General features: G+C 42.6%; 1 protein-coding gene across 10 annotated transcripts in view; it reads left to right on the forward strand.

The window, feature by feature from the left end:
• The window catches only part of FOXP1 (forkhead box P1), a 383,067-nt gene that overhangs the window by 200,985 nt on the left and 155,423 nt on the right, over positions 1-26,659 (forward strand). For all 10 annotated transcript variants that reach the window (XM_082060432.1, XM_082060427.1, XM_082060438.1 and 7 more), the window contains one exon: positions 17,027-17,208. In XM_082060432.1, coding sequence (XP_081916558.1) covers positions 17,038-17,208 — 171 coding nt within the window. In that variant the 5' untranslated portion in view covers positions 17,027-17,037. The remainder of the gene's footprint in view (positions 1-17,026; positions 17,209-26,659) is intronic.

Raw genomic sequence — 26,659 nt, forward strand, 5'->3', positions numbered from 1 at the left:
GGTTGCATGTTTGACATGGTTTTGTTATCCTAGATGTTATGTTATGATCTGGCACACGGAGCATTAATTCCTTTATCAGCTCTATTTCCTCTGCAGTTGTTCATTTAATTGAGCTCCTCTGTGTATTTTACAAAACAAGATGCATTCATTACAACTTGCAGACCTCAGATAGTATTGTAACATGTTTCAGAAAAATAGCACTTTTGTAGATAGTTGTGGAAGTTGGGTGTTTGGTTTATTTTTCAGATGATGGGAGGAAGCAGTAGCAGAATTCTTGCATGCATAATCAGTAGGAACTTTCCAGAAGCTCTTTATTCTAGCTATTTTCTTTTAAAGCTGTGTTTACTCTAAGAATTCAGCTGAGGCAGTTGAAATATGTGGCTGCAGTGTAGAACAAAATACACTGTATGTTTTGTTACTCTCCTTGTTCTGCGTTGACTTGTGCAAACAGTTTTAATCCAAAGGAAGAGATCATACCGTCTGTGCCTGCGGTATTGTACAATCTAGTTTAGGGTGCAGATTACCCTCTTACGGCATATCCTGACAGTGAATAATGTTGTCTTGAATAGAGTGTAAATAGAGTGTATCCTTCTCTTTCACAAGCCCTTGGAGCAGGAAGCCGCACATGTTAGCTCTGCAGTGTTCAGGAGCCAGCACATCTGGGTGACCATGCACCTGCATGTGGCTGGAGATGTCCAAATACTGTCTTCGGTGCGGATTTCGAACATTAAACACACATTGCTGGTTGTAAACGGCTCTGCATGCTGCTGGGGATTCAACACCAGAAAGGCCGTTTTCCCAAGCATGGAGCAACCTCTGCCCAGCTGGGCAGTGATGGACCCTTCCAGACCAGGGCCAAACAGCTTATTTTGGAGAGGTCACGGCACCACGGTGCTGTTTTGTGAGGCTCTCTGTTGTGTTGGCGTCACGCAAAGGAAAGGTATGGGCAACCACAGGAGTGCTCATGATCACCCGGTGGTGTTGGCCAAGGCAACCTGGAGAGGGTTTGGTGTCCAGTTGCTCCTCTCTGCTGTGGTCTCTCTCTCTCTCCCAGCGATCTCTGACGGCGGCTCAGAGATGGGCATTGCTCTTCAGCCATGGGTGAATGGAGAAAAAGGATTAAGAGCTTGGCTTCCTGCATCCTGACTCAAAAGTAGGCATATGTGCTTTTTTTTTTTTTTTTTGTGAGTAGAAACAAATTGATTTCGACAGAGCTTTTTTAGGGAGTTTTCTCAGGCACAGGATGAAATTTTGAGGTGGAAAAAATTCACACTTTTTTTTTCCCTATCTATTGGGCCGGTGTGGTGGGGACCAACTGTATTTTTGGGAGCTTGGGAACCATGTGTGTCACTGTTGAGCATGTGGCTGTTGAGTAACGTCTGCATAACATACGCATCTCCTGCACGGAAATGCGGTGGGATGGGATCCTTGCTCTGGGCCCAGGCTGGAGCTGTTCCTGAGAAAGAAATCATCACAAAGAAACAGGGGAGGAAAGCTCATCTTCTATTCCACTTCTCTGTTCTGGCTGATGTTAAACCGGTGTGTTGGGTACGTTCGTGTGTGTGCATTAGCTTACACACAAATGTTCGTAGGCACACGTACAGTTTTTCTTCTGCGTGGTGCTGGCCTCACTGTAATCTGATAGCCAGAGCCCTTGGACAGGGCAAGGCAAGGAGACTCCGTGTATTTCCACAAAAGCTTAGCTAAGTGCATTTTTGTTATTGTGTTATGGGCCTGATTCTTGAGGGGGGTTAGATGCTCTCAGTTGTGGGTGCTCAGCATTTTTGCAAGTCACTCTCCTTAGAAGTTGGTGGTTACATTTTTTTTTAATGAGAAAAAGCGTTTTTCCATTTGCTTCTCCATAAACTGAAACCACGAAAGAGCCCTTGCTTAGTTTCCACACACAAGCACACAGTGATGGGAGCATGAGAGGGACTGCAGGTCTTAGAAGGCTGTAAGCGTGTGAAAACAAGGAGTCCTAATGAACATGGTTTTGCAACTTAATTGTAGTGGGTGTGCCTTTGTTTGTGAAAAGAAACGAAAGTGCTGGAGGCCGAAGTACTTCATTTATCCTTAGAATAGTGACGGTAGCAGTATAAACTTCCCCGGCCAGTTTTGCCAAGGTGCCCAAGACCTGCATGTCCCTGCAGAGCTTTGGCGCTCTGCTCATTGGGACCCTTGAGCTGTAGATCCTTGCATATCCTCTCCAGAAATACCATCTTTTGCATGAGAGACCCTTCTTGGGCTCCTGAGTGCCCTTCTGAAAGGGTGGCTCGTTCACGTCACAGACTTGGTGCATTTGGGGAAGCCAGCGTGTCTTTTCCAATGGTTTGGAGATTCCTGGCTTGCTCCTTGGGTGGAGATGCAGAGCTCCGTGAAGCCAGCATTAAGCCTGGTGAAGACAAGGGGCTTGTTCCTCCTGGCACGCTGTTTTGCACCCCTTTGGAGTAGTCCATGAATCCCTATGAATCTGATGCCTGGGAGTCAAACCTCCTGCTGCCTTCTGCTTCATCCTCCTCAGCTACCCAGTGCCCCACAGAAACACCATCCATTTTAAATAGATGCTGTTCGCAGCATCTTGGACTTGCTGCGTGAGGATGAGAAATGTTAACATAAATTCTTTAAATAACATCTAGTAGTGTTGAATGCACAGAATTATAAAACATTTTTATATTCTGAGTCTCATTTGCATCTTCACATTAAAAACTGTGGTTTTCTTTTCAGGGAATGGTTGCAAGATCTGATTTGTTTTGAAATCAAAGCTAAATTTGTGTTCTCGCATTCCTCTTTGCCCTTCATTTGACAAATTTTTCTTGTTCTATAAATACAGAATTGTAAACAAGGGCTAATCCTTAGCAACAACCTGGAAAGTTAACATTTCTCTCCAGCTCCTATTATAATTAGTTCAGACACCCTGAATATGATGTGATTTACACTAGTATTCGTAAGGCCAGGAGGTACTAATATCTTGTTAGAGAACTGAGGAAAAGAACATGCTTTTGTGTTCACCATATAACATAATTGCACTGCATTTTCTTTCATAAGAAGATATTTAAAGATGCTTTTTACTTTACATTTGAGAAATGAAAGGCTTCTGCTTTTGCATTTGGCTGAAATTGTCTTAAATGTGTTTTCCTTCCCGCAGCAGTCAACATTGTCAAAACATTTTGCGAAGTACATTTTAATAATATGGGTTAAGACCATCATTATATTAATTTAATTCTCGGTGTAGGTAAATTCATAAGATGCTTCCACTTTGTCAGAAAAGTTTTTCACAGTAAACATAATCTGTTTTCCCTGTGCAGAAAAGAAAGGGATAAGACAGCCGACAAAAGGATAAATCCCTTGCATTACATTGCTTAAATATAGCTTGAATAGTCTTTCTGTCGTGGTCCATTCTTTTAGTTTATTTAATTTTCCTTTAATTTTGTTTTGTTCTATTTGTTCAGGGAGTGTTTTGTAGTGTTAATGTACGTTAGCCACATGCAGTTGAAAACTGCAACTCCCAAAAGGCTGTGATTAAAACATTATGGATGTGGCAAACCACAGATGTAACAGTAAGTTTACATTTAGATTTTCTTCATAAAATATTTTATTCAAGTTTTGTAATACCTTGGTATCGTGGTCAGCATTGCCATAAAAATTCTGTGTTATATGGAATGATACAATCTGTGAAGCATTTCCCATTATGTAGACACCATGTCTTTAAATTATAGCAATTTCTTAAGATTTTAAAGCAAAATGAGCTCTTAGAAGTGTGATTAATAGCAGGGAATGAGGCTAACACTGGGTCATCAGTGGCACTCCATTACAAAAAAGGTTGGACTAATAAAAGCATCCATCTATTTGACCAATAAAGCATTTGAATGATATGCTTATAGTTTTTATCATACTGTAGTTACTTTGTACTGAATAAACTGTGATTTTACGTGCTGGAAAAGGAGCGTGGAACAGGCAGAGCGCGGCTGAGGTGAGAGCGGTTGTCTCGAGTAGGGAAATATCAGGACTTTTATGTGGAGCTTGATGTTTTCAGAAACCTTCAGGTTGCGGTGTCTACATTTTTGAAGCTGCTGTGAAATATCTAAATCCCCCGTGACCCGTGCCTGCCTGCCCACAGTTGTTCGGTGAGGCTGGCCCTCGCTGTCCTGCCGGGAGGGGAGAAAGGAGGGTATTGTGTGGAATCATTAATTCAGAGTTAAGTCCTCGGCAGCCCCAGACATCAGAAATATTCCGCTGAAGCACAGGAAATGGGGCAGCACTTCTGTTTTCCTGGTGTGTGGACACCAACCCCGTCCTCGAGTCGCACCTTTCATCCAGCCCGCTATTATGCTGTCAACTTGATGTATTCAAAAGCATGAGGTTGCCTGAACAATGCTGCATTTGGGTTTTATTTAAATACTTGTCTTATTAGTAGGTTGTACTGATTTCATGGGTTTGAACCTTTTTTTTTTTTAATACAACAAAAGGCTAAATATTTTCTGAAAAAAAGAAAACGGAGGTTCTTGGCCGGCCATGGATGTCCAGGATTGTGCTGTGAAGAAAAGTAGCAAATATTCCAAAACTTGTTGAAAAATGATGAGGGGGGAGGCTTCTGGCCACTGTCCTGTTTGCAGATGAAATGGCAAGGGATGGGAGGTTAGTGCCAGGGCCGGCTGTGACCTTGGATGCTTCATATATCTGAAGCTGGGATGCTTTCCCTCAGTGTTCCGTGGTGGTGCTGGTGCTGATTAGAAGGCAGTGGGGAGCCAGGTAGGGGCCACTGTGCAGCTGGGAGAAAAAAGGACCCGTGGTACAGACCACAACTGCATCTGCCCCCATCCAACTAGTGCAACGTCTTAAAATGCTTATTTTACATAAGAGAGGGATGAAGTGGCTTCTGGAGGTCACACAGGGGGGTTGTGTCAGGGCAGGAATGTAACCCAGAGCCCTGGATTAACCCTTTACCAACAGGAGCATCTCTCTGGTCGCCGTGTACTTCAGATCTTTCCCAAAATCTGTGTTCAGGATAGAGAAGCTACAGAAACTTTACTGGAGGGGTGTTGCAACAGTCAGCTTCTTGAGCATTATGGGCATGACAGATGTGAAAGGAAAGGTTTTCTGGAAGGAGCAAACCCTGGGGACTTTGTGTTTGGATAACCATGAGGACTAATGTCAGAGTGCCTTGGTGCCAAGAGATGGACATCGGGTGGGGAGCAGCTGCGGACTAGGGGTTTTGGTTGTCAGAAGACCCCTGGCCTGCCTTGGGAGAACAAAAAGGAGCTGGGGAGATCTTCAGAGGATCAGGGAATGTTGATGGGAGGCAGAAGCGAGAAGGTCAAGGATGGGAGAGGGCAAGGAGGAGGAAGCGGGCTGGTCCGGGCCTTGCTGCGCCAGCCTTGCCTGTCGCTGTGTGCAGAGAGCGACAGGGCAGGGAGCTGCCGTGGGCGCGGATGGACGTGCGTGAAATCACACTTGTGCATGGTCAGACTGGGCAGATCAGGTTGTGTAGAAACCTGTCATTTTGCTTGTTTGTTCTGGGGGGAAGTGAAAATTTTGCAGCCCACCTTTTTTTCAGTTGCTGATTTTTATTTTTTTTATTTTTTTTTTTTTTTCCAATGCAAATAGATCTTTTGCATCAGTGGTTTGGCCGGTAAATCTTGTTTTGTAAAACACTTTCAAGTGTTTTCAACTCCTTTTTTTTTTTACCCTTTTTATGGTAACAGATGCACAGCTCTGTATTTTCCCCAGCTGCCTGTTGTCTTGAGGTTGCACAGAAAGACTGCAAAGGCTTTTTGTTTGTTGTTGTTGAAGGGGAGGAAAAAACCCTCGATCCACAGAAGAGTTAACAGGATTTCACTTGATCTGCTCGTTTATGCAATGAGTAATGCGAGGTTGGTAACAGCAAATTGTTGTTTATAAGCAAACATGGCACTGTGTAAACAAGAAGGCCTGGTCCCCAACTGGTTTGATTTCATGGTGGTCAGCAGCTGATGTATGTAACGTACAACCTTTCTGCTTCTCGAAATGTCAGAAGAATGACTATTTGTTTGTCTTGAGTTCTTCCCAGCTGTTTACTCTGTAATGCATTTGCCTCAACCTTGATTCCCTAAGAGTGGCCCCTTTCTCCTCCCTGCTCTGTTTACATTAGTCCTGCCCCGAGTGTCACCTATGAAATCTGTTGATTATTCCACCTGGTTAATGTTAAATTGCTCTTGCAAGATGATGTGTTTGTTCATAAACACAAATGCTGGGCCCCTTGTTTACTGTACCCATGGCAGCAATCAGTTATTAAACAAATATTGCTTTGTTTGCGGGTGTGAGCAGCAGTTTATCCTGCAAGGTCTGGAAAAAAAACCTTTAAATGCTGGGATTTTGATAAAGGAGAAAAAGGGGAGCTTGTCCCTGGAATGTGGCTGAAACTCACTTTGGTTTGCTTTGCTTATCTTTAACTTGGGTGAAGGGGCTAGAAAGATTAGCAAGTTGTTTGGTTTTTCCAAGAGATTTCCTTAGTGTAATGATATCTATCCAGTTGTTTGCTTTTTTCAGAAGGGAGAGAGCACTCCTGCAAGACGACTAGCACAGCGGTAGACGGCTGATGGCTAGAAAATCCTGCATGGAGCAAACAAGGAGTTAGAAGGTCTAGGACAAAGATATAGGGCTATGAACCAGGTAATCACCCCAAAAGTCCAGCCTTGCTTTCTGTGTCAGCGTTTGGTAGGGGCTTTTTGGTTTCTCTCTTTTCTTATGTCTGATTTTAATTGATGCATGTGCCCTCGATGGAGCTGGAAAGGCAAAGCTTTCGCTTTTATTTCTGAGGAGATCTGAGGAAAGTCTCTGTTTTAGAAGCAGGGCCATTTGAATGGAGAGAAAATACCAAATTTAAAAATGCGCTCTGTCACTCCTCCTCCTGCGAGTGAGATGACAGAGCTGCTTTTCTTCTTTTTATAACTGGAAAACTGCATTCACATCTGCTAATTTCTGTATGCTGGCTGTTTGTTGTTTGGTTTCTGGGAGCCTAATTACAGAGAGCCATCCTGGCAGTTGTTGCTTTTGGGTTGTTTTGCAAATGAGCAAGAAAAACTCGCACCATCTTTGTTTTTCAAAATTATTGTTTGTTATTGTTTCTGAATGGGGCTCGGATTTCAAATGCCAGGCAGGACCTGTTAGCACTAACAGTAAATTGTTGGGGCTTCTCACACAAAGGGAGTAAATAAACCCTCTTAGAGTGACCTTGGAAAGAAATGTTAACTCTTTTTGCATGAAGGTGCTGTCTGTTCCTTTAAATATGAATTAATATGTTAAAATATCTTGAATATACATTTGTAAGAAGTTTTTGAAGGATAACATTAAATAATTGTCGTTTTCATCACTTGGAAAAGCAATCAACAAAATATGCATAAAAATGTGATATATTGTATTCAGTAGCTCGCACCAGTGGTCCAAACATACTGTTCATTTTGGCTACTGGAGCAGTGTCGGGGCTGGAGGGGAAGCGGGAGGTACCTGAAGTGTGGAAGCGGACCAGCCGGTCATTAATTGACTGGTGTTGCTGCAATGAATCAAACTTTTGCTGCATTAGACTAAGTGAAAATAGTGAAGTGAAAATTGTCTTGTGCAGAAGCATTGCAGAGTTGCACCTGGCTTTGAGGTGGTTTTTGACTTCTGGAGGCTGGTAGAGACTTTAGAAACGCTTTAATGGAGATATGCACAGAGGGTGGGAGTCTAATTCATCTACAGCCAGCACTTAATCTTGCGAGGTTTGATACCATCTCATTGTAGCGGTGCTGCCGCTGCCTAGCATAAACTAAACTGTATTTACTAAATGCAACTTTGGCCTTTTACTTGGTTGAACAGTCTCCTGTTTTCTGCGAGGGAGACTGCAAGAGTTTCTGTTGCAGGCTCACAGCAGTGTGCATACAAACACATAAGCCCTGGGCTGCGAGAGCAGCTCTGCAGTTTCTGTTCCTGTGTGCCCGGCGCCCACGGGGAGCCTCACGCTGCTGTGCCCGGGCTGGGGAGCAGGTGGGTTCCCCCAAGACAGCGGCGCCGAGGCCGCTCTCTGCAGCCGCTCTGGGCCTCGCTGAGCTGCCCTTATGTGTCCCTCCTTCTGGAGGAGCTTTTCCTGTCGTGGGGATGGTGCCCATGTCCATACAGCAGCAATCTCAGAGCTGTATGGTACAATGAAGTATGGCTTCTTGTTTGGTTTGGGTTTTACTTGCTGCGCACCGTTCCTTTCCTTCCAAATAAACGATGATCCCAGTGGTGGTAAGGATGATTTCTGTCAAGCTCACGGCTGAAAGACAGCTCTCCCCAAGAGAGGGGAAGGAACCTCACTCTGCCGATGATGGTATGTAAATCATTACCTCATATTTGCCAGTCACTTGGAAGTGGCCCAGCTCTAGAGCTTTTATGCAGCTATGGCATGAGCTTCGTGCTGAATATGGATTTTAATAGCTGTCAAGCTGAGAGGCATAGATTGAGATAGAGCTGGGTTTGCCAAGGGGATTTGTTTATCCAAGGTGAGACTGGGAGTAGCTTCTGTGCAAATCTGTAGCATGAGGGGAGGATGCAAAAAGCTCGTTCAGGGAAATAAAAGCCTGATGCTTTGGGTCTTGCCTCAAGGAAAGGAGTGAGACCTGTTACCGTCACAGGTTGGTATGTTCTGGTGTACTAGCTTCTCGTGGGGACCAGCTCTAGCTCTTTTGAACAGAGCAAATGGCAAAATTCTAATGTCTGTTTCAGTTAATTTTCCGTGGATTTGCTTGTTCTGTGTTCTTACTGTTTGTGGTCAGCAACACCCGCAGCAGAGGAGATTTCCTTAGGGGTAACTGCAGTGACTGATTCTTTAAGAAGTTAAGTTGCTTGACCATGATTTCACAATAAGTCAGTGTGGCACAAGTGGGATTAGGCTTCTGACTCTCCTTCCCTTCTCCTCACCACAGCTGTCTTAAATTTCAGCTGCTGTGGAGCATCCGTCAGCCTTTCACTGGGCTGCCTCCGAATGATTTCAGGTTCCCATGGCCCTCACGATACACGCTGCTGCGGGAAAAGAAGTAACCCAGACAGGGCGAGCCATGCACGCCAACAGTGAAAGAGGTTGTGCTGCTGTACACAGTTAAGTAATTAAGAAGTTGTGGCAGACTGCATCTAGACAGGAGTAGGCGAAGCTGCTATGCTGGAGATTTGAAGGTGGCAAGTGGACATAAACCCTGGTAGAGGTTGAGGTTGTTGGAACTTGAGCTTCTCACGGATGTGACCCTCAGGGAAGAGGTAAGGCAACCGATGTCCTTCTGCTGGCCGAGGTGACGTGCTCAGGCACTTTAGGAAAGCACTGGCTCGTCACTCACAGCTTCACATTTTCCTCCTCTTTGTTCCTTTCTTACCTCTCTCCCCTCCCCACGACTCTGCATCATCAGGTAGCTCTTCCCCAGTGTCGGGAGGGTAGGGGAGGGGAGCAGCCCTGTGTGAGCCAGGGGATGTTCCAAAAGCAGCGGGATTTGTTTCCCTTCCCCGGGGAAGCTCAGCACGTCACTTCTGTGACACACTCGGCCTCCTCCGACCCACAGCTTGGGACGAGTCCAGCGAGAGGAGAGTGCCAGGGCTGCTCCTGGGCCACGAGGGAAAGCTGAGGATGCGCTGCGGATAATCCCATTCCTTCTGGAGCCTTTATTTCCTAGGCACTAAATGAAATTTCAGATTTTAGATACGTCTAGACATATACAGTGCACGATAAAGTTGATAATACATTAATCATTTTTAACAACAGGTAATATGCATAATTTATGGTGTTACAGTGCTATCTTTTTTGATATTTATGATGGATAATGCTCAGTTTTTGCCCTCATATTACTGCTTTAAATTATACCACAAGAAAATTAATGAGAAAGTAGATTTATGGGTTTCATTTGTTTGTCAATTCGGAAATTAATTGGGTGTTAATTTTAGCCGTCCCTCATCAGACCAGGTCTTTAGTATGTGTGCATTACTTTGCATTCATTGAAGCCTACCTCCCATTTACTGTGGGTCACTAGCTTTGCATACATTAAAATAGCCCTCAGGCTCATTCTCTTGATTACTTTTTGAACTGCCATGCATTAGAAAATTTACGCCTTTCTGTTATAATTATGAAAATTCGCTATTGGAAGATGGTGCTTGCATAACAGCAAGTATACGGTCTTGCTCAGCAATGTAAGATCATATAGCAAATCCCAATACGTTTTTGTTCTAATCCTAGAAAACAGCACTCTTGACAATCTTTGTTGTGCGAGTTTCATCCTTTGAAATTTCAAGGATGCATTTTGATGCATTGAATTACCTCTTTAAGCTCAGGAAATATCAAAGGATTTCACCTCGTCGCTGTCTCTTTGTTTCCTCTTTCCACACATCCCGTACGTGTTCGTCCCTTGCCTTGCTCCGGGTTTGCCTCTCCTCCGCCAAATGCTGCTGTCAGACGTGACTCAGCATCACTTTTCAGGACAGCGGAGCCCAACTCGCTTCCATTCCTTGCTATTTTGGTTGATTCTTAAAGATCATCCTTAATTGCTCTTTGGATCCCCTTCTCCTTTCTCATACTCGTGCACAATTCAGCAACCACCAGTGCTGTGTAGGCGAGTGGCCTTCAAAGGGGTAAGCACGAAGTTTTATCCAAAAAGTACCCTAATGTACTGACAGTTGATCTATAGTTAGTTAGTACATAATTATACCTAAAATACACCCTGTCAGCAGGATAAATGACGGCTACTGAAAACTCAGAAAGCATGACGGGTATTCACCCATCTGCAATGACGAGAGCGGAGGGGTTTGTAAGTTGAGAAAGGCTGGGAAGTTCAGCGTGATCTTATTTAGTTAAATAATGCCATATGTTGGGATGGCTCTTTCTAATAGTCGTGCTAACCGCAAGCACTGACAGAGAGAAGTCATCTGGTCCACCTGGCTAGTTTGGACTCCCCTCCCCGGCGTTATTTCTGTACTTAAGCGCGGTGGCAGCCCTCGAGCTGCTCATGTGAAGCTGGCTGATTCACAGTTAATTGTGACATGGTGTAATTTAGTAAATGAGCAGCTGAACATCTGTACGCCTTCCCCCACGGTAGATCAAAGCCTTACCTTACACAAGGCTTTTAATTTCCACCAGTGAATCCTTTTACTGAACTCATGGATGATGGGATGGTGCTGCTGGCCACCTCACCGACCTAGGGCTGGGGTGTCAGCTGCAGGAGACGGGTGTTTTGGCATCAGCTGGAGACCATCGAAGCATGTTCCTGGAAAAATTCAGAAGTGGTGGTGGAATGTGGAGCCCAAGGCACTTTTCCCCTGCAGGGCACTTGCTCCAAAGGTACTGGGACTAGCAGGGACCACCATGAGTTGGGCCGTGGTCTCCTGGGAAAGCCGTCATGGTCCTGGTTGGTAACAGGCAGTGCCCAGAGCGCCAGGCTGCTTCTGTGGTGCTTTGGTACCTGTGCTGGGTTGATTTAGAGGCATTGGTGACTGATGTAAGAAGCAGCTTTGCTCCTGCTTCATCCTTTGCCTTGCCAGCCGTGCTCTGGAGCGCCTTTCATTTTCAAGAGGCAAAATCCTGCCTTTGTGGTGTTGCATTGCCATGAAATGCTTCTAAACATTGTTTGGAGATTTTTTTTAGAATTCTAAAGAGAAGTGCTCTAAAGCCAGTCCTGAGCTTGCTTTGGGAAACTGCTTGCAACAGATAGGTAAAATGTTTACTTACAAACTGTGCATGTATGGATGGTATGCCTGCTGGAGAACTTAGGACTAGATCTTGTCATTTGATCACTTACTTAAAAATCATTTTAGCATTAACTTTTCTGTCCTTAAAAGTAGAAATATATTCTATAAATCTGTGTTGTGTTTAATTTACATGTCCTTTCACAGCTGGGCCAAGTTTAAAGAAGGGCATTTATTCTGCTTCATATAAATAATTGATCAGCCAAGTTAATTTACTTCTGCCTGACTTGGTCAACCTTAATTAACTGCCCTGGAATAAAGACTGAAGTTTTTGTTAGCTTAAAATCTTTCACAAATGTGACAAAGAAGGGATGTGTTATGACAACATTTTTGCTCTAGCAGTGTTCCCAGGGGACAGAAATGTCGAATGATCTTTATGTGCATATATATATTTGTAAACACCTTGAAGTACTAATAGCCAAAATAAAATTGTCAGCTTTGGAAGTAACTTTGAAACACGCAGGCTGCATTCTGGATGTGTACTCCAGCCAGGGTCTGGAAACATATTAAAACAAAGATTTTAAGGCCTAGAAGACCCCAGGGATAGTTTTTTTAAAGGTGATGAGTTGCTTAAAGATGTAGATTGGTGCTTATTCAGGAGTCTTAAAAACATCTCGCCAGATGCCTCCGTGTATGGCGAGGCATCTAAATACATCTGCATATCAGTCCCTTAGTCTTTCAGACTTGCAGTGGGTCCTTATTCTGACGAGTGCTTCAGTCAGTAAATCCTCCCTCATGCTGGCGTTAAACAATGCTGCTTAGTCTTTAGAAACTATACTAGTAGAAGACTTGCAGAAATTGCACACTTCAGTGCCCACCTCCTGCCTACTAATCTCCATGCTTAACCTCGCTCATCTAAATAGTCCAGTGGAGATGAGAGATGTGTATCTGCAGCATCTGGTCTTTGTGATGCTATGGACCTCTTATTTTTTGGTTTTTTAATGGATTAGCACAGAACATTTTCAAAATTATGATTCCTTCAGGTTCTGTCAGTTTTAGTTCAGAGCACTGATACCGGAGTCCTTAGAAAGATAATTTTGATTCAGCCCAAGACCACATCTGACCTATGTTTTCTCAATTTTGAACATGCTCTTAAGAAATTAGCTGTCCCTTACTCCTGTCCAAGTCATCTGGAGGATGATTAGCTGTTGTCCTCCTGTTGACAGAGTGCCTCGCTTGGATTCTACACCACTGAAATTTTACCCCCTTACCTTGAGTGTAACACATTAACTAATGAGATGGGCCAAACTGTATGGTTTTGGCTTTGTATTTGGCTGTGCATCAAAGCTAGAAAAGGGTTTGTGCAGATTAAGATAGGAATCTTGAGAAACTGATCACTGTTGTGAGATTTTTAAACCAAACTGACATGAAGTCATATAAGAACAGTTCTTTTATTATGTCCTCCTTGATTCCAGGATAAAATTTTACAAGTTTTTCATACTGCAGCTTAGCTTTGGTCTGTTCACAGGGGAAAAACATCTTGTGTTACCTTTAATAATATTAAGAGTCATTCGCTGTCCCTCCTAACGTGAAATACCATCGTATAATATTTTTATTAAAAAAAAGGTACTTATACTGGTAATAACCCATCTATTTTAATCTGTAAAAATACATTTTCCTTTCCAGAATTGATATGGACGTGCTCTTTTGCCATTAAATTTAAGCCAGAACATGGTATCTTGTGTGTCATGGAAGCTTTTGTGGAATACCGTATTTCCTATAACAAATCCTTGTGCATAACAGCTTCTTCAGCACTATTCTGGTTACTTAGGGTTGTATTCAGACCAGAATCACAGTTTGTGGCACTAGACGTGAAGCTACAGTTCAGTTCCCGCAGAACGTAATCATGTTGCACAAAGTCAACCTTGCTTTCCTTTTTTCTTTCACAGTTTTGAATGATAGACTTCTCTAATAGGCTTCTGTAAGGCCTGCTCCTCTGTGCTGAGGAGAGACAATTATCTCAGCCATCCTCAGTGTACTATCACCTCAGCTCATTTAGGTGTGCTCAAAAAGACAAATAATAATCATTCTTGCAGAAAGCTCTTGCAGGTTGATTTTCATGACGTGACGCTTAATGATCAAACCAAACTGTGATTATTTATGTCAGCTCACATTTGACTACGGTGAAGAAGTAAACAGTTTTATCTTCTCTCCCTTGAAAATCCTCTTTTCTATTGGAAGTGTTTTAGCAAAGTGGATTTGTTTTGTGTTGGTGTCCAGTTGAAGTTATATTGAAGTTGACTGCCCATGAATGGGTGTTTTTAAAGCACACTTTACTCAGAGTTTTTCACTTCTGCTTATAGAGTCTAAGCATCACGATTTTCTTTTACCCTTTTTGATGTTCTCTTTACAAACTCCATTTCCTCGATAGCTGCTGCCAGTTCTGCTGGATACACGGTCTGCAGGGTGGCATGGCTGGCGGAAAGGCTGGGGCCAGCTGGTAACTTTGCTGGTAACTTCGAAAGGTAGAATGGAGCATGAAGTTTGTCATGGAAAAGCTTCTCAAGAGCTTAGTGATCTTTTTGTGACCAAATACTATAAATAATCCATCTTTTTCTGAGTCCTATAGGTTGGAAAAATTGTAGCAATCTCTACTGTTGTTTCTTTCCAGGAGCATTTTGCCAGCCTACAGACAATAAATAATTTCTTGACCAGTTTGGTTGTGAATTATTTTCTGTGTCCTGAAGATATTTCGCTCAGGGGGTAAGCCAGCAAATCATGACCAGGCCGTGATAGATCTGCTCCTCAGTGGTGCACATTCCTCTTCCTGCTGTCAGAAGCATCTGGGAGCTTTGGTGGCTGCTGTCTCTGACCGTCCTTAGTAGTTTATACAAGCTTTCACTTCCAATCAATTTGTTGAGTCGGAAGTGTTGGAGAATTGCATGTCCTTCTTTACTGCTTGGGCACATTGGTTTTAGCATCTCGTTTGGGTATGATATCTCTTTGGCGACGCTTTCCGCCAGTTCTTTGGGATGTCCTTCCTTCGTCGGGTGTGGTCTGTGGCGCAGATGTGCCACCCATCACTTGCCATTGTGCATCGCAACAGTCCGTAAGGGTCTCCTGGGTTCAACCTGCTCACCTGATCTTCCATGGTGGTCATTCCTCTCCAGATCTTCTGCTGAGGTAAATTCATGTAATGCTCTGTTTTCTCCAGTTGAGGCTTGACCCAAATTTGGATGGACTCAGAAAACTATTACATGTATCCATTCTTTTTGATTTATCTCTGGTTAAAAGAGGTGTGTCCTTTTGAGTAGTGTGGCATATAAAACTTGCATGGGGTACTATTTGAGTAATTTCTGAGCTGTCTGGAGACTCATTCCTGTCTGTTCTTCCAGAGTCATACAGTCGCTGTCTTGTGTGTAATCCAGCCTCGCATGTTAGGTGTAAACACTTACTTAGGCCTTACCATGCTTGTGGGCTTTCCTTACAGTTCCAAAAATGAAAAACATGGTGTTCTTAGTATATGTCAGAGCAGGATCATGTTAAAACCCAAAAACATTTGCTAGTGGTGTTGGGAAAGCTGTAGGTTTCACAAGGCAGGTGACAGAAGCTTCATAATGAGCCTCCAGGCCCTTTTGTCCCCTTACATAATTTGAAGATCTCACAGAAAGGATTTGAAAGAAGTTTCCATAGACCAGAACATTTGAATCTGTTCTAGCACTGTTTGGGTGCCTGGGTCGCCATCAGCACAAATAGATCCTGTCATGGTAGGAACAGGATCCAGTTAATGAGTGGTTCATCCACCTCAGATGTGAGTCGGTGAGAAGTGCTGATGCCGGAGCATGGCGGTGACAAAGCCTCGGTAGTCAGCTGCTTCTCAGTTATGATGTTTTGATTATCAGCCATATGGATCATTGGTGTCAGTAGGTTGGGCTGGAGCTCACCTCTACATGCAGGGTCTGGCTCTGAGTGTCACCTGTGGCCAGTGGACACCCAGGAGCTGGCATCTCCAGCTGGTACCGCACCTTGGGCAGCCAGGGGCTCCCAATTACACGTGTGCAGTTCCTGGGAAAGAGTTTTCCCCTGGTATTTTACCGTTGAAGTACGTTGCTTTCTCTCACCCTTTCTGATTGGTATTTTCCCTTATGTGATGGAAGGAAGAGATTTTTTTTCTTCCCTTTGATTTGGGGTAGCTACTGAATTCAAACAGATTCTTCCTTAAATATAAAGCATCTTACTTTGGGGATGAACTACCCTGCACAGAGGCATTTGGCTGATGTTCGGGCGGTGAGTTACTGCTCGGGTCGAGCAGCTTGGCTCGCCGGACCCCTCTGCCCCTGGGTGAGGGGGAGAGGAGGAGCATGAAGGGAGGGATGGGCTGGTGGAAGCAAAGCGGGTTGATAACATTTAAATTCAGGAGCTTGGGGCCTTGCAGGTGGAAATACCTATAAAAGAACTCATTGAAATATGTCAAAGGTAGAGGCTCGCAGCTGAAAACGTGCTTGCTTTGGGGGTCTTGTGCGGAAATACTGATAGTTGGTTCCCAAAGATGCGTAAATCCCAGGAGATCTGGGGTAAGCAAGAACCTCATCCTCAGTGTGGGACCTGTGACCCACGGATGCAGTTGATGAGCGCAGTGTTGTGAAGCACCCAGGGACAGATGTCCACCAAGAGTCGAGAGGGCTGGCTGTGAATTGCTGGGGCTACTAAGGTGTCGTTTAGCCAAATAACGTGGGAGGCTCTTCACAGTAAAGCCATAGTGTGTCCAAAGCCAAACTAAATCCACAGCCAAGAAATTTGCCAAAAAAGACTTAATTCTCTGAGCAGCTGAACCCAAACAAAAACCAATGGTGTCCAGCACATCCCAGACTCAGCTAGATTGCTTCAGAATAACAAAAGGTGCTAATTTAGCCATATCATGATGTGAACGAAAAACTGAAATACTGAATGCTTTGCTTCATCTACCTGCCCCCACGTACTGCATATCAGGACTTTGATATTGTCCATCATCTGTTGCAAAGAATGACTCATCCGTTTGAAAGGGAAGCATCCAGATGTAACTAGAGAAATTTAATTATGGATTCTGTGTGTTCGTTCAAAAATATTTTTTTTTTCTCTAAGGGAAAAAAGATGTTGAGCAAATAATACTATATTTAGAACAGAACTAACTTAGTAAAATTATAGCTGTACCAACAGATAAATAAACATCAAGTAGTAGCATGAACCATTAATGAAAGATAAATCGTATGAAGGGAAATGACAAATGTTTACAGTTTTGGCAGGATTTAAAACAGGGCATGTCTCCTTATATACAGCAACTGTTTTAACAGCTGCCTTTTTATTTTTTTCCCCCTCCCCTAAATTATTTCAGGTTTTTGAGTCATGATGCAAGAATCTGGGACTGAGACAAAAAGTAATGGTTCAGCCATTCAGAATGGAGCGAGCGGTGGCAACCATTTACTAGAGTGCAGCCTGCGGGAAGTGCGATCAAACGGCGAGACACCTTCAGTTGAAATTGGGGCTGCAGATTTAGCACATCTTCAGCAACAGCAGGTACTGTAAGACACATTACAAGTTTCCTACTTACAGAAAAAGCATGGAACATTTAACCTCCCCTCCCAAACCCTTTGTATTTGCCAGTCAGAGGATGCTTTTAGGACTTGCCTACGTCATTCTGTGCATTTTTTTGTCTGTCGGGGATTGCAGTTGTTAATGTAAAGGGAAATACTGGACTTGTCTTCCAGTGCTCTTTTTTAATCATTCCCTGGAAATACCCAAAGATCAGGGCTTGTTTCCAGTGCTTGAATGCATTGAGTGTGGTGGCAGTGATTGGATGAACCACTGTATACAAGTAACTGGTTTCCAAAAAATGTCACTCTGTGGAAAATACACTAAGGTTAAGTTTTGTTTTTGCAACAAATTTTGATATAACCTAGCAACCTCTATCAACAGAATGTTTTCTATTAGTGAAAAAGGCTGCGGAGGTGTCTGCTGTGGTAAAACGTTAGAATAAATAAATAAATACATCCTGTGTCAGTACTCCTCAATTCAGAAGAATCAGAACCAAACTGTGTGTTCTGCCTTTGTATTTTAATTAGTGTATTTTCTGGGAAGTGACCAAGTTCACCCGTGTAAATTATCTGTGTAACACACTTTGTCTTTTTCTTTTCTCTGATAAAATTTTGAAACCCTTTGAGGAAATTTTTCACCAAAGTGCTGGGCATGTTTCATTGACGCGTTTGGGAACAAAGGCTTCGGTAGAGCCATGGTGAATACACTTAGTCCTAACCTTCACTTTCTCTAATGCAATAAGCATTCTTAAAACCTTTTAAATAAGCGATTGGCAGCTGGTTAAGACTCCCCTAAGTGTACAGTGATCTTTTTAGCAGGTTGTTGTGGAGGGCAAAAAATCCGCACTCAAAAACAAAGCAAACCGAAGGCCTACAGAGGAGCAGGGGACCCCGTTTGCCAACCTAAGACAGCTGCCATAATTAAACTTTAAGTCAGAAAAATGGATGATGCTAAATGCATAGACTTTGGTTGTTTCAATCATTTTCATCCTACAGGTTTTTACTTGAAGTGAGAATACCATCAGTGAGAAAATCACAGCCATGCTGAATTCATTACTGCAGTAGTCACACAAAACCACGGATAAAATTTCAATAACTGCAGGCCACAGTTGAGTAAACAGTTGCACTGAAACTTAATTCCTGTTGACTTTTCCCTCATTCTTCGCCAGGGGCACATTCTGATTCGTAGTGCAAAGACAACAGGGGTTACAGCTTTGATTAATATAGGACAGTAGAAGAGGAGTGGAACGGTAAAATATGTTCGACACAAAGGTCTGGTCTTAAAAAGGCTTCGTATCAGAATGAGTTAATTACGCTGCGTTTTCCATAGGAGCACTATGGAATTTTCCAGTGCTGCTTTGTGTGAAGGGAAACAGAGGGGGGGTCGCGCAAACATGCACACGTGCACACCATAGACCAGAACTGCTCGGACCTCTGTCCCTTCACTCCTACCCCGGTACCAAACTTCCCTACGGCACCTTGTGCCAAAGCTTCTCTGTAGCCATCGGAGGGCTCTTGGCGCCTTCGGTACCGTGGTTATCTCCCGTGTAGTGGGTTGTTCCATTCAACAGCCGCCCGTTCGGTCAGTTGAGGAGTGGCACCGATTCATTCCTACGCGGGTCCTCCAGCCCTCCCCAAACGGTGCCAGGCACAGACCCAAGTGCCGCCAGCGCCCCTGGGCATGGGGATGGGGGCAGGACTGCAGGCTCAGATTTTAGCTTGCAGTTTATTTATCTTCTGCCAGTACGATAAACGTGGTCAGGGCACTTGCTTTTCTCCGGGTTCTTAAAAGACCTTTATGTTCTATGTTTGAATTCTGCTGTTAATTGGTTTTGATGACTAACTTCACCATGGAGTTTATCTTTTAAAAAAGAAGTTGATTGTGAAGTTTAAAATGGTTATTAGGAAAAAAAAAAAAAAGAAGACCTGATAACAACAACAGGGTAATCAGAGCTAGCATAAAAATATCAATCTTTGTGTTTTGAAAATATTTTTAAATAGTGAAAAGAGGAAAAACTTGTTGTTTTCAGACAGCTAATGCAAGCATTTACAGATACACATACAACATGGAGCATAATGTTTAGATGTTTCTCTGTATACAACATATGCTCTCAGGTCACTTAACAGAATGCGTTTTCCAAAACGCTTCGTCAATACAAATGAATGAGTTCTGAATTAAACAGATATTTTGTAAGAGCATTTCATTCAAATCTTTTCCTTTTGCCACCTGGCACTTGTTTTATCTGAAAAAAAAAAATCGTCAGTGGGTAGTTTGAGCTTTGCTGTTGAGGTTAGTTGTGTATTCCCATGATGAGTGGGGCTGAGTGGTGAAACCTGGATGTACAATGGTTTGGGTAAAGCATCTGCGCTGGATTTTGGCTCACTATTTTTTTTTTTTTGATGGAATTTATGAATGTATAAGGACTACTAGCTTTGTTGCTATGAGAAAGGGAAACAGAAATGCTTCAGATTTTTTAGGAAGTTTTAATGGGTTTACAAACTTGTAAATATCTTACCATGGAAAAATACAGAGCAGCACAGATGTTCAGGTTTGACGGAACAGTGTATGGTATGAGCAGTCTTGTAGTAAGTGCAGGGAGGATTCATAGGACAAGTTTTGTGCTTTCCTCGTCATCTTAGGGTGATTCTGCTACGCAAGGAGACAGTGTGATGCTAAATGATTTTAGCATTAGCAATCTTGTAAAATGTATTGTTAAGCTGGGAGTAGCAAATGTGGGGATAAGTTCTGCTGCATATAATAAAACCAAATAACTCCAGCTGATGATTATAATTTGTAATCACGAAGTAAGATACTTTTCAGTGAAAGCCAAAGCGACACAAGTGACTCTTAAGGGAAAGTGCATCTGTGGAAGAGCTGGATAAAAATAGAGATACACAGAGGAGAAACTGTGCCCAGAAGCAGACTGAAAGGAAGGTCTGTCTCCCACCAGACCTGCAGAAGGTGGGAGAAGTTGCCTCCTGGCTCCACAGATGCTGGTGTGTCAGCATCCCGCAGGAATGACCATTGGGATGAGGTGGAATGGGCAGGGTACTGGCGACCTGCCTGTAAAACCTGCGGTGGGTGTGAATGTCACCTGGGTCATTGGACTTCCTGAAAAGACCAAAGGCGGGCGTTTGGCCCGGGGACAGCAGCGGGGCTCGTCAGGGACAGAACCCAGGGACAGGGCAGAAAACCTGTCAGTGGAGTGGCCGGCAGAGCCTGGCAACATCTGCTGGCTCTGAGGCGTCACGGAAAACATCTGGGAGGTGCAAAATGGGCGTCACAGCGACCCACAAGCTGAAAGTCAGGCTGGGTGAGGGAAATTCGGGCAGAAAGTATGTAATGAGGGGGTGGCTCTTGCCTTCCAAGGATTAATAAAGACTCATGAGGACAAACTCCCTTTTAATGTATGTGATCACAGCTTCAGTTGCTTCAGTGGTTTCTGACGTCTTCTCAAACAGAAGGTTTGATGCTTCGTTCCTAGCCAGTTCTTTTTTTCCTTAGCTAATAAAATAAATATTATTTATTGTGTTATATTTTTATCCTTGGACTATTCATTAAAGTGTTCTTTGCATGATTAGCGGAGAAACAAGAATATGAATTGAACAAAGAGAATAAATACAAAGTTGAATTCTGACATATAGCAGCAAGACACCAAATGCTGTATTGCGTGGTGGCAGAAATACAAACCTTTCCACATCAATAGCAAGATCCTCTTTGATACCCTAACTTCAAGTACTGCCCCACGAGTATAAAACTCAGTATCCTTTGTCTAATCCAGAATGCTTTTGAACTTTTATGGAGGTATGACTTTAATAGTAATTTGTTGACAGATTAGCTGCGGCGATTGCAAAGAGTTTATTTTGCAGAACTGGCAGGCTCGTATCAGTGTTCTCGTAAGGAAAAAAACACACATTGCTGTTTTGCAATTGCTGGCATTTATTGACAAGCTGCGCTGAGCAGGCAGAATCGGAATGTTTGTATAATGTAAACCTATAGCTTGTCTGATGGAGTGTAGTGTGCTTTTAGGTAGTGCATAGATTGCTTGATAAAAAGGGTTACAAGGTGACTGTGTTTATGACAAACTGGAATAGTGATGTATTATAAATGCAACTGGTACATGGAGGAACAAGGAGGAAGTTTATATAAAGAATTGTGGGGAAGTTTCTTTTCTTCACTTTGACTTAGAGCTGAACTGTACTGTAATTATCAAGTGTCACTTCAAGCTTTCTGAAGAGTTTAGATAAATACTGGTTTTGCCATGTGTCCACAAAGTAAGGAAAGAAGGGGTTTTTTCCTTGAAAAAAAAAATGGCATTATATATAGTTCATTGCATCTGCTGGTGTACTTTTTACACTTTTTTTCCACTAAATGTATACAAATGAAAAATACAGTTTTGTTTATGTGTAGGGGATAAAAGGATGTTTGATAAACATAAATTTGGTTGAGGTTCTCATGTTTGTGCCCAAGTCAATGATTCCTGCACAGTCGGTCTCACAGGCTGCGCTTGGGGTGTTTGTGGTATCGATGTGAAGATGCCGTAGTTGGGCCTTTTGGCAGAAATTGTTTTGAGAAATGTGGAGATGTGAAGTGTTAGATTGAGGGAAGCAAAGGGAATTCCCGAGGGAATGTGTGGTTTCTTCAGATTTTGTTCCTGTCCAAAGAGGAGAAAAATGTATAAGAAACGAGGGTTTGGTGTTTTGTTGAGATGCTTCTTTAATTGGGTAGATAAAAAAGAAGGTTAGATTAGAAAGAATTCTGACTATATCACAGTGTAAATGAAAGTAATGGTGGGTTTTTTTGTTTTGTTTTTATAATTTGGTGAGTTTCATCTTATTTCGAAAACCCATGGGGAGAGGTTACAAACTGCATCAGGAGTTTTATGGTCCCATTGATCTTGATGTGGACTTATCTCTTTAGAACAAAACTGCTAAACTAGCTCCAAGATAATGTCTTTGTTTCATGTTGACATAACTGGGTTAGACCAAATTTGTTTGTTAGACTTTGAGGGAGTGTCTGTGTTGAGTCATTTTGTCCAAAGAGGCATAAAGCCTAATTATTAAACTGCTCTTGCTATTGAAAGAGCCATTTGAAAGTATAGCTTGAACTCCACGCAGGCTGCTGGATTGTTTCTGATTTTTGTATTGATGATGATTACAACATGGTGAAAAGATCACTGCATTTGTAGAGCTTGTGCTGTTTCATCACAAAATATGAAAAACAACTGGTAACTTTGTGTTTTTGTCATTCAGACTTTTCCCCCAAGTTCTCCCATCTCCCAACATTGAACGGAAGGTGACATGATGTCTTTTTAGTCATTCAAATCTAATAACTTTTAATCTGAAGGTTAAGTAGTGAGATATAAACTAAGAGATGATAATATCAATTTTATGTTCACTGAAGGGCACAATATACCTCTTTCTAGTAGAGGGAAAATTGTGCGTAAAATGTCTTTTGCTTTTCGATGGAAAAGCTGTGGCTCTGAGAGCTTAGGAATGAAGCAGCGCTGGAAAAATGAAATAAGTTTTAACATAGGCTGGCTACCTTGCCTGGATTTTAGAATCAATGATTTTTTTCCTTAATAATTCAATTTTTAGATCTCTTGTCAATGAACCATGCTGAGAACATTCGTGCAGCGTTCTCTATCCCCCACTATTACTAATGTCTTTGTTACAACTACTTATTGACATCAACAAGCCTTAAATTTTCTCTGCCTGTTGAAGGGTAAGGAGAAACTACCATTGTGTTGCACTTGCTGAGATTTTTGTTTTTCCTTTGCCTTGGTTTTGTTTTATTTTGCTTCGAAGTTATTTGATAAATAACTACATAAATCTGAGTCCTCAGAGCACCTTGACATTGGCACCCGGAGCTCTGCAGTTGTGTGTGCGGATACAAGCGTGTACATGCAGAAGCTGGGTCATTAGACATGTAATCACCTGGATTATGTGCACATCCAAACCCAGAAGTCCTCTTTAGGCTATGGCTGTCTATTTCTGTATTTATTTATTTTTATTTTATTTTTACAATAGCTGCTTTTACTTCTCCCGGTAAATTAAGATCATGCAGTAATCGTTTAGGTTTATGTGGGCTCTTTGAAGAGATGGAACTTCTGAAATGTGTTTGCTGGTTTGTTTTTCAGCCTTGCATCTCATGTGAAAATTCAGCAGTGGTATGTTTGTTCCCAGCTGTTTTCGTAGGTGTGCACCCTCCCCTTGTATTTGCTTATGCTTACTCATAAGCAGTAAAGTTACATGTTCAGGAGTGTTGTTTAGGGAAACTCCGCAAAGGAATGCTTTATAGCTGTTATCCAGCACATGTATACACTGTGAATGAAGTTCAGTAAGCATCAGATACAAATTAAAAGTCTATTTCAAATAATTCGTGTTATCCAGATTTTTAAGAGACTATTCGTCCTTCATTGATCTTTGTATTTTAAGGGTTATCTAACAAGCGGTGCAACCAAACCTGGGATGTAGCCAACTTAAAGTGGTAGTGTGCCTACGAAGGTGTAGAGCAGCTTCAGTTCACCTGCTGGTGAGGAACTGCTCCTCATTGTGGCTTTCAACGTTGCAAGATGCTTAAAGCGTGTGCCTAAATGTGTGTGACTGGTCTTACTAAGGTCACTGGTACGTCTCATGCCTGTAAAATTAGGAATGTGCTGAAGTACCTTGCTGAATTCAGGCTTAACTAATTTCACACTAATAAGGAGTTGCAAGGATTGCTGACATTTTAGAAGTAATTCAACTTTATTTGGAAACGCGCTGCATGCAGGGAGGCTGGCGGTGCCTTAGGAGCAGCAGTGGAATTGCAGTGGTTTTCACTAGTGCAGCTGCTGATTTCAGTGGAGTTTTGTCTGGTTTAAATGCGTTCAAATTAGAACAGAATCAAATGCCATGGCTTCCTGTGTTATGTTCTTTCTCCTGTGGAGCTCCATTGAGTATCACAGCAAGTGAGAAGAATATCAACAGTACTGTTGTAATTTATAACAGTAATGTTGTAAATAAAGATTGGGATATGAAGTAAAAATGCAAAAGTCATGAATACTCTTCATGAGTTTATTTAACTGTGTAGCACCCCATTAATTAAAAAAAATTAACAGAAGGTATTCTTTGGAGCCTTAGTGTAAACAGCGAAATTATAGAATGACAGTTTTGTAGGATGAGTGTTGTTTGTTTTGTTGCTGCATTCTGTATTTTGTTAGCCATGCTCCCTACATTTTCAAAACAGAAAATGTACTTGAAACGTATTTTAAACAGTGCAACTATATATTTCCCCCCCCCCCCCAATAAAAGCTATGGATTGTGTCTGTAGAGTGCCTGCAAAGTAAGTGTCATGTCTGAGACGTTTCTAAAGCCGGGGGGCAAGCGACAGCTTTATTACAAGTTGGGCTTCTCAATTTATTTTTAATAATATTTCTTATTTTTCTTTTTTTATTTTTTAATGGGCTACGGAAAGCAAGGCAGGTAAAGCAAAGGTTGGAGAGCACTAGGCTATTTAACCTATTAATATCTGTCAACGTGTTGCAGAACTGATCAGTGCAGTTCTCCCCTTCCCCCCCAGCACTCAGCAGAAGTGCATGTTCCCAGGCAAACCGAGGAGAAGGATGCAAGAAATGAGTAGAATTCTTTGTGTTCTGCGTGCTGACCTAACCCTGATTCTCATTTACTGACCATAAGGAATGAAGACTGGGCTTGTTACAGGCAGAAACGTCACCAGGCATACGGGCACACAGAAGGCAGTTGCAGGCTTGGAGATGGGTCACTTTTGCTTGATAGTGCACTGGATTCCTGATTTTAGGTGACCTCCTTTGATCAAGCTTCAAGGCTGAGCTAATTCTTACATGTGTGTTTGAGGCCTTTTTATTAAATGAAATAAGCAAGTTTTTGAAGGAATTTTTTTCTTTTCTAGCAAGAAGCGTCATTACTGAGGGGTGCAACACAAATGTTTCGAATTTGGAGATACAGAGTGGGGTCACAGTTTGCCTCCAGAATCTGAAGTAATCAGGATTTTATTTCACATAAAACCTCTAGGCCTGATAACTTAAAAAGCACAACTTTTAACTGATATTATGCAATTTGCTATGGGTCACTTAGCCAAATATTTGTGTATCTTTTTTTTTTTTTTTTTTTTTAGAAAAGACTTGCCAAAGTTCAGGTGGGATTTCAGGCTTTAACAAACTCTACCTGGAAATTAAGTGCGGAAAAGGAGGCAGGGGGGGAATCTTGTATATTAGAATTAGTGTGACCACAAGCTAAAGGAATGTGGTTGCTGTTGATGTGCTCAGTTCAAGTTTTTCTTAAATTTTCCTTGTTCATATCACTGGTACCAAAAAACCTCTGCCAGGAAAGAACTGCAACAGTAGTGAAATGTTGTAAGACCACTGACTGTCTGACATTCATACTTTTCTCTCCTTTTTTCCAGTAATCAGTGAGGTATATGCTAAATTAGGGATGGGGTCCCTTGCTGTTTGCAAGGGCTGTGTGGGCAGAGGGTGGATCTTCCCTAGAACCTTCTGGCATCCTTCAGCAGCAGCGGACCCACAACTTGGAGGTTTTGGCTGCCCTCTCAGATATGAAGCTGGGGGACTTGTGTTTTTAAACCAGCATTGTTTCATATTTTTGTTTCCACATAACTAAGTGATTCATTGGAGGAGAAAGGTCAGACAGGCACGGGGAAAGGAGAAATGGAACTTGTTAGGAAGCAGTGGGGCCCGGCATCTCACAGGAAAAATGAAAAATAAAATGGGGTGTAATTCTCTTTATGCATGGGAAAGCATTTGTAGCACTCAGATCCTCAAAGTTCAGTCTCAGTCTCCAAGAGACTTCTTCTGGCCTCTGCTTAAATGAGAAACCGGATCTAAAGATGAGCTCACTTAGGAAAAGCGTTGGTTTTGGGACAGTGGCTGTAGTTCACTTTGCTCTGTTGCATTACATACCTGCTCCTTTGTGTCAATCCTCTTCTTCAAACTTGGGGAAAGACAGGAAGGTTTGTATGGAAGGCAACTGTCTGGGTTTTGTTGGAAAGTCTACAACATTTTTGATGAAGAGGCTGATTAAGGTATTGCTCTGTCTGTTGTTATTAATTTTATCCGCAGTTATAGGTTAAGCGCTGTGTTTTTATTTGATAGGTTGTGTGCCATGATACAGTACAAATTTCCTCCTGGGACTGTGCCTTATGCTCGCGTGCACTCGCAAAGGGGTCGGTGTGGGTGCGCATCGCTGTAGGTGCCGCGCTTGCTCTAAGGTCACAGGGAGGGTTTGTTACAGATAAACCTCCCTAATCCTGCATTTTACAGTCTGTTCAGGTATTCAGAGTTCTTCTCTCTGAATAGGTGTGCTGGTTTCTTCACAGCCGTTACCCAGGACGTGGTGCTCGGGCAGCAGAAGCGCCGTTTTGTTCAGGGAAAACCAACTACTTCATTGTCTTCCCATAG

This window comes from Streptopelia decaocto (genome assembly GCF_964273445.1).
Source record: "Streptopelia decaocto genome assembly, chromosome: 8".
NCBI classification, from domain to species: Eukaryota; Metazoa; Chordata; class Aves; order Columbiformes; family Columbidae; genus Streptopelia; species Streptopelia decaocto.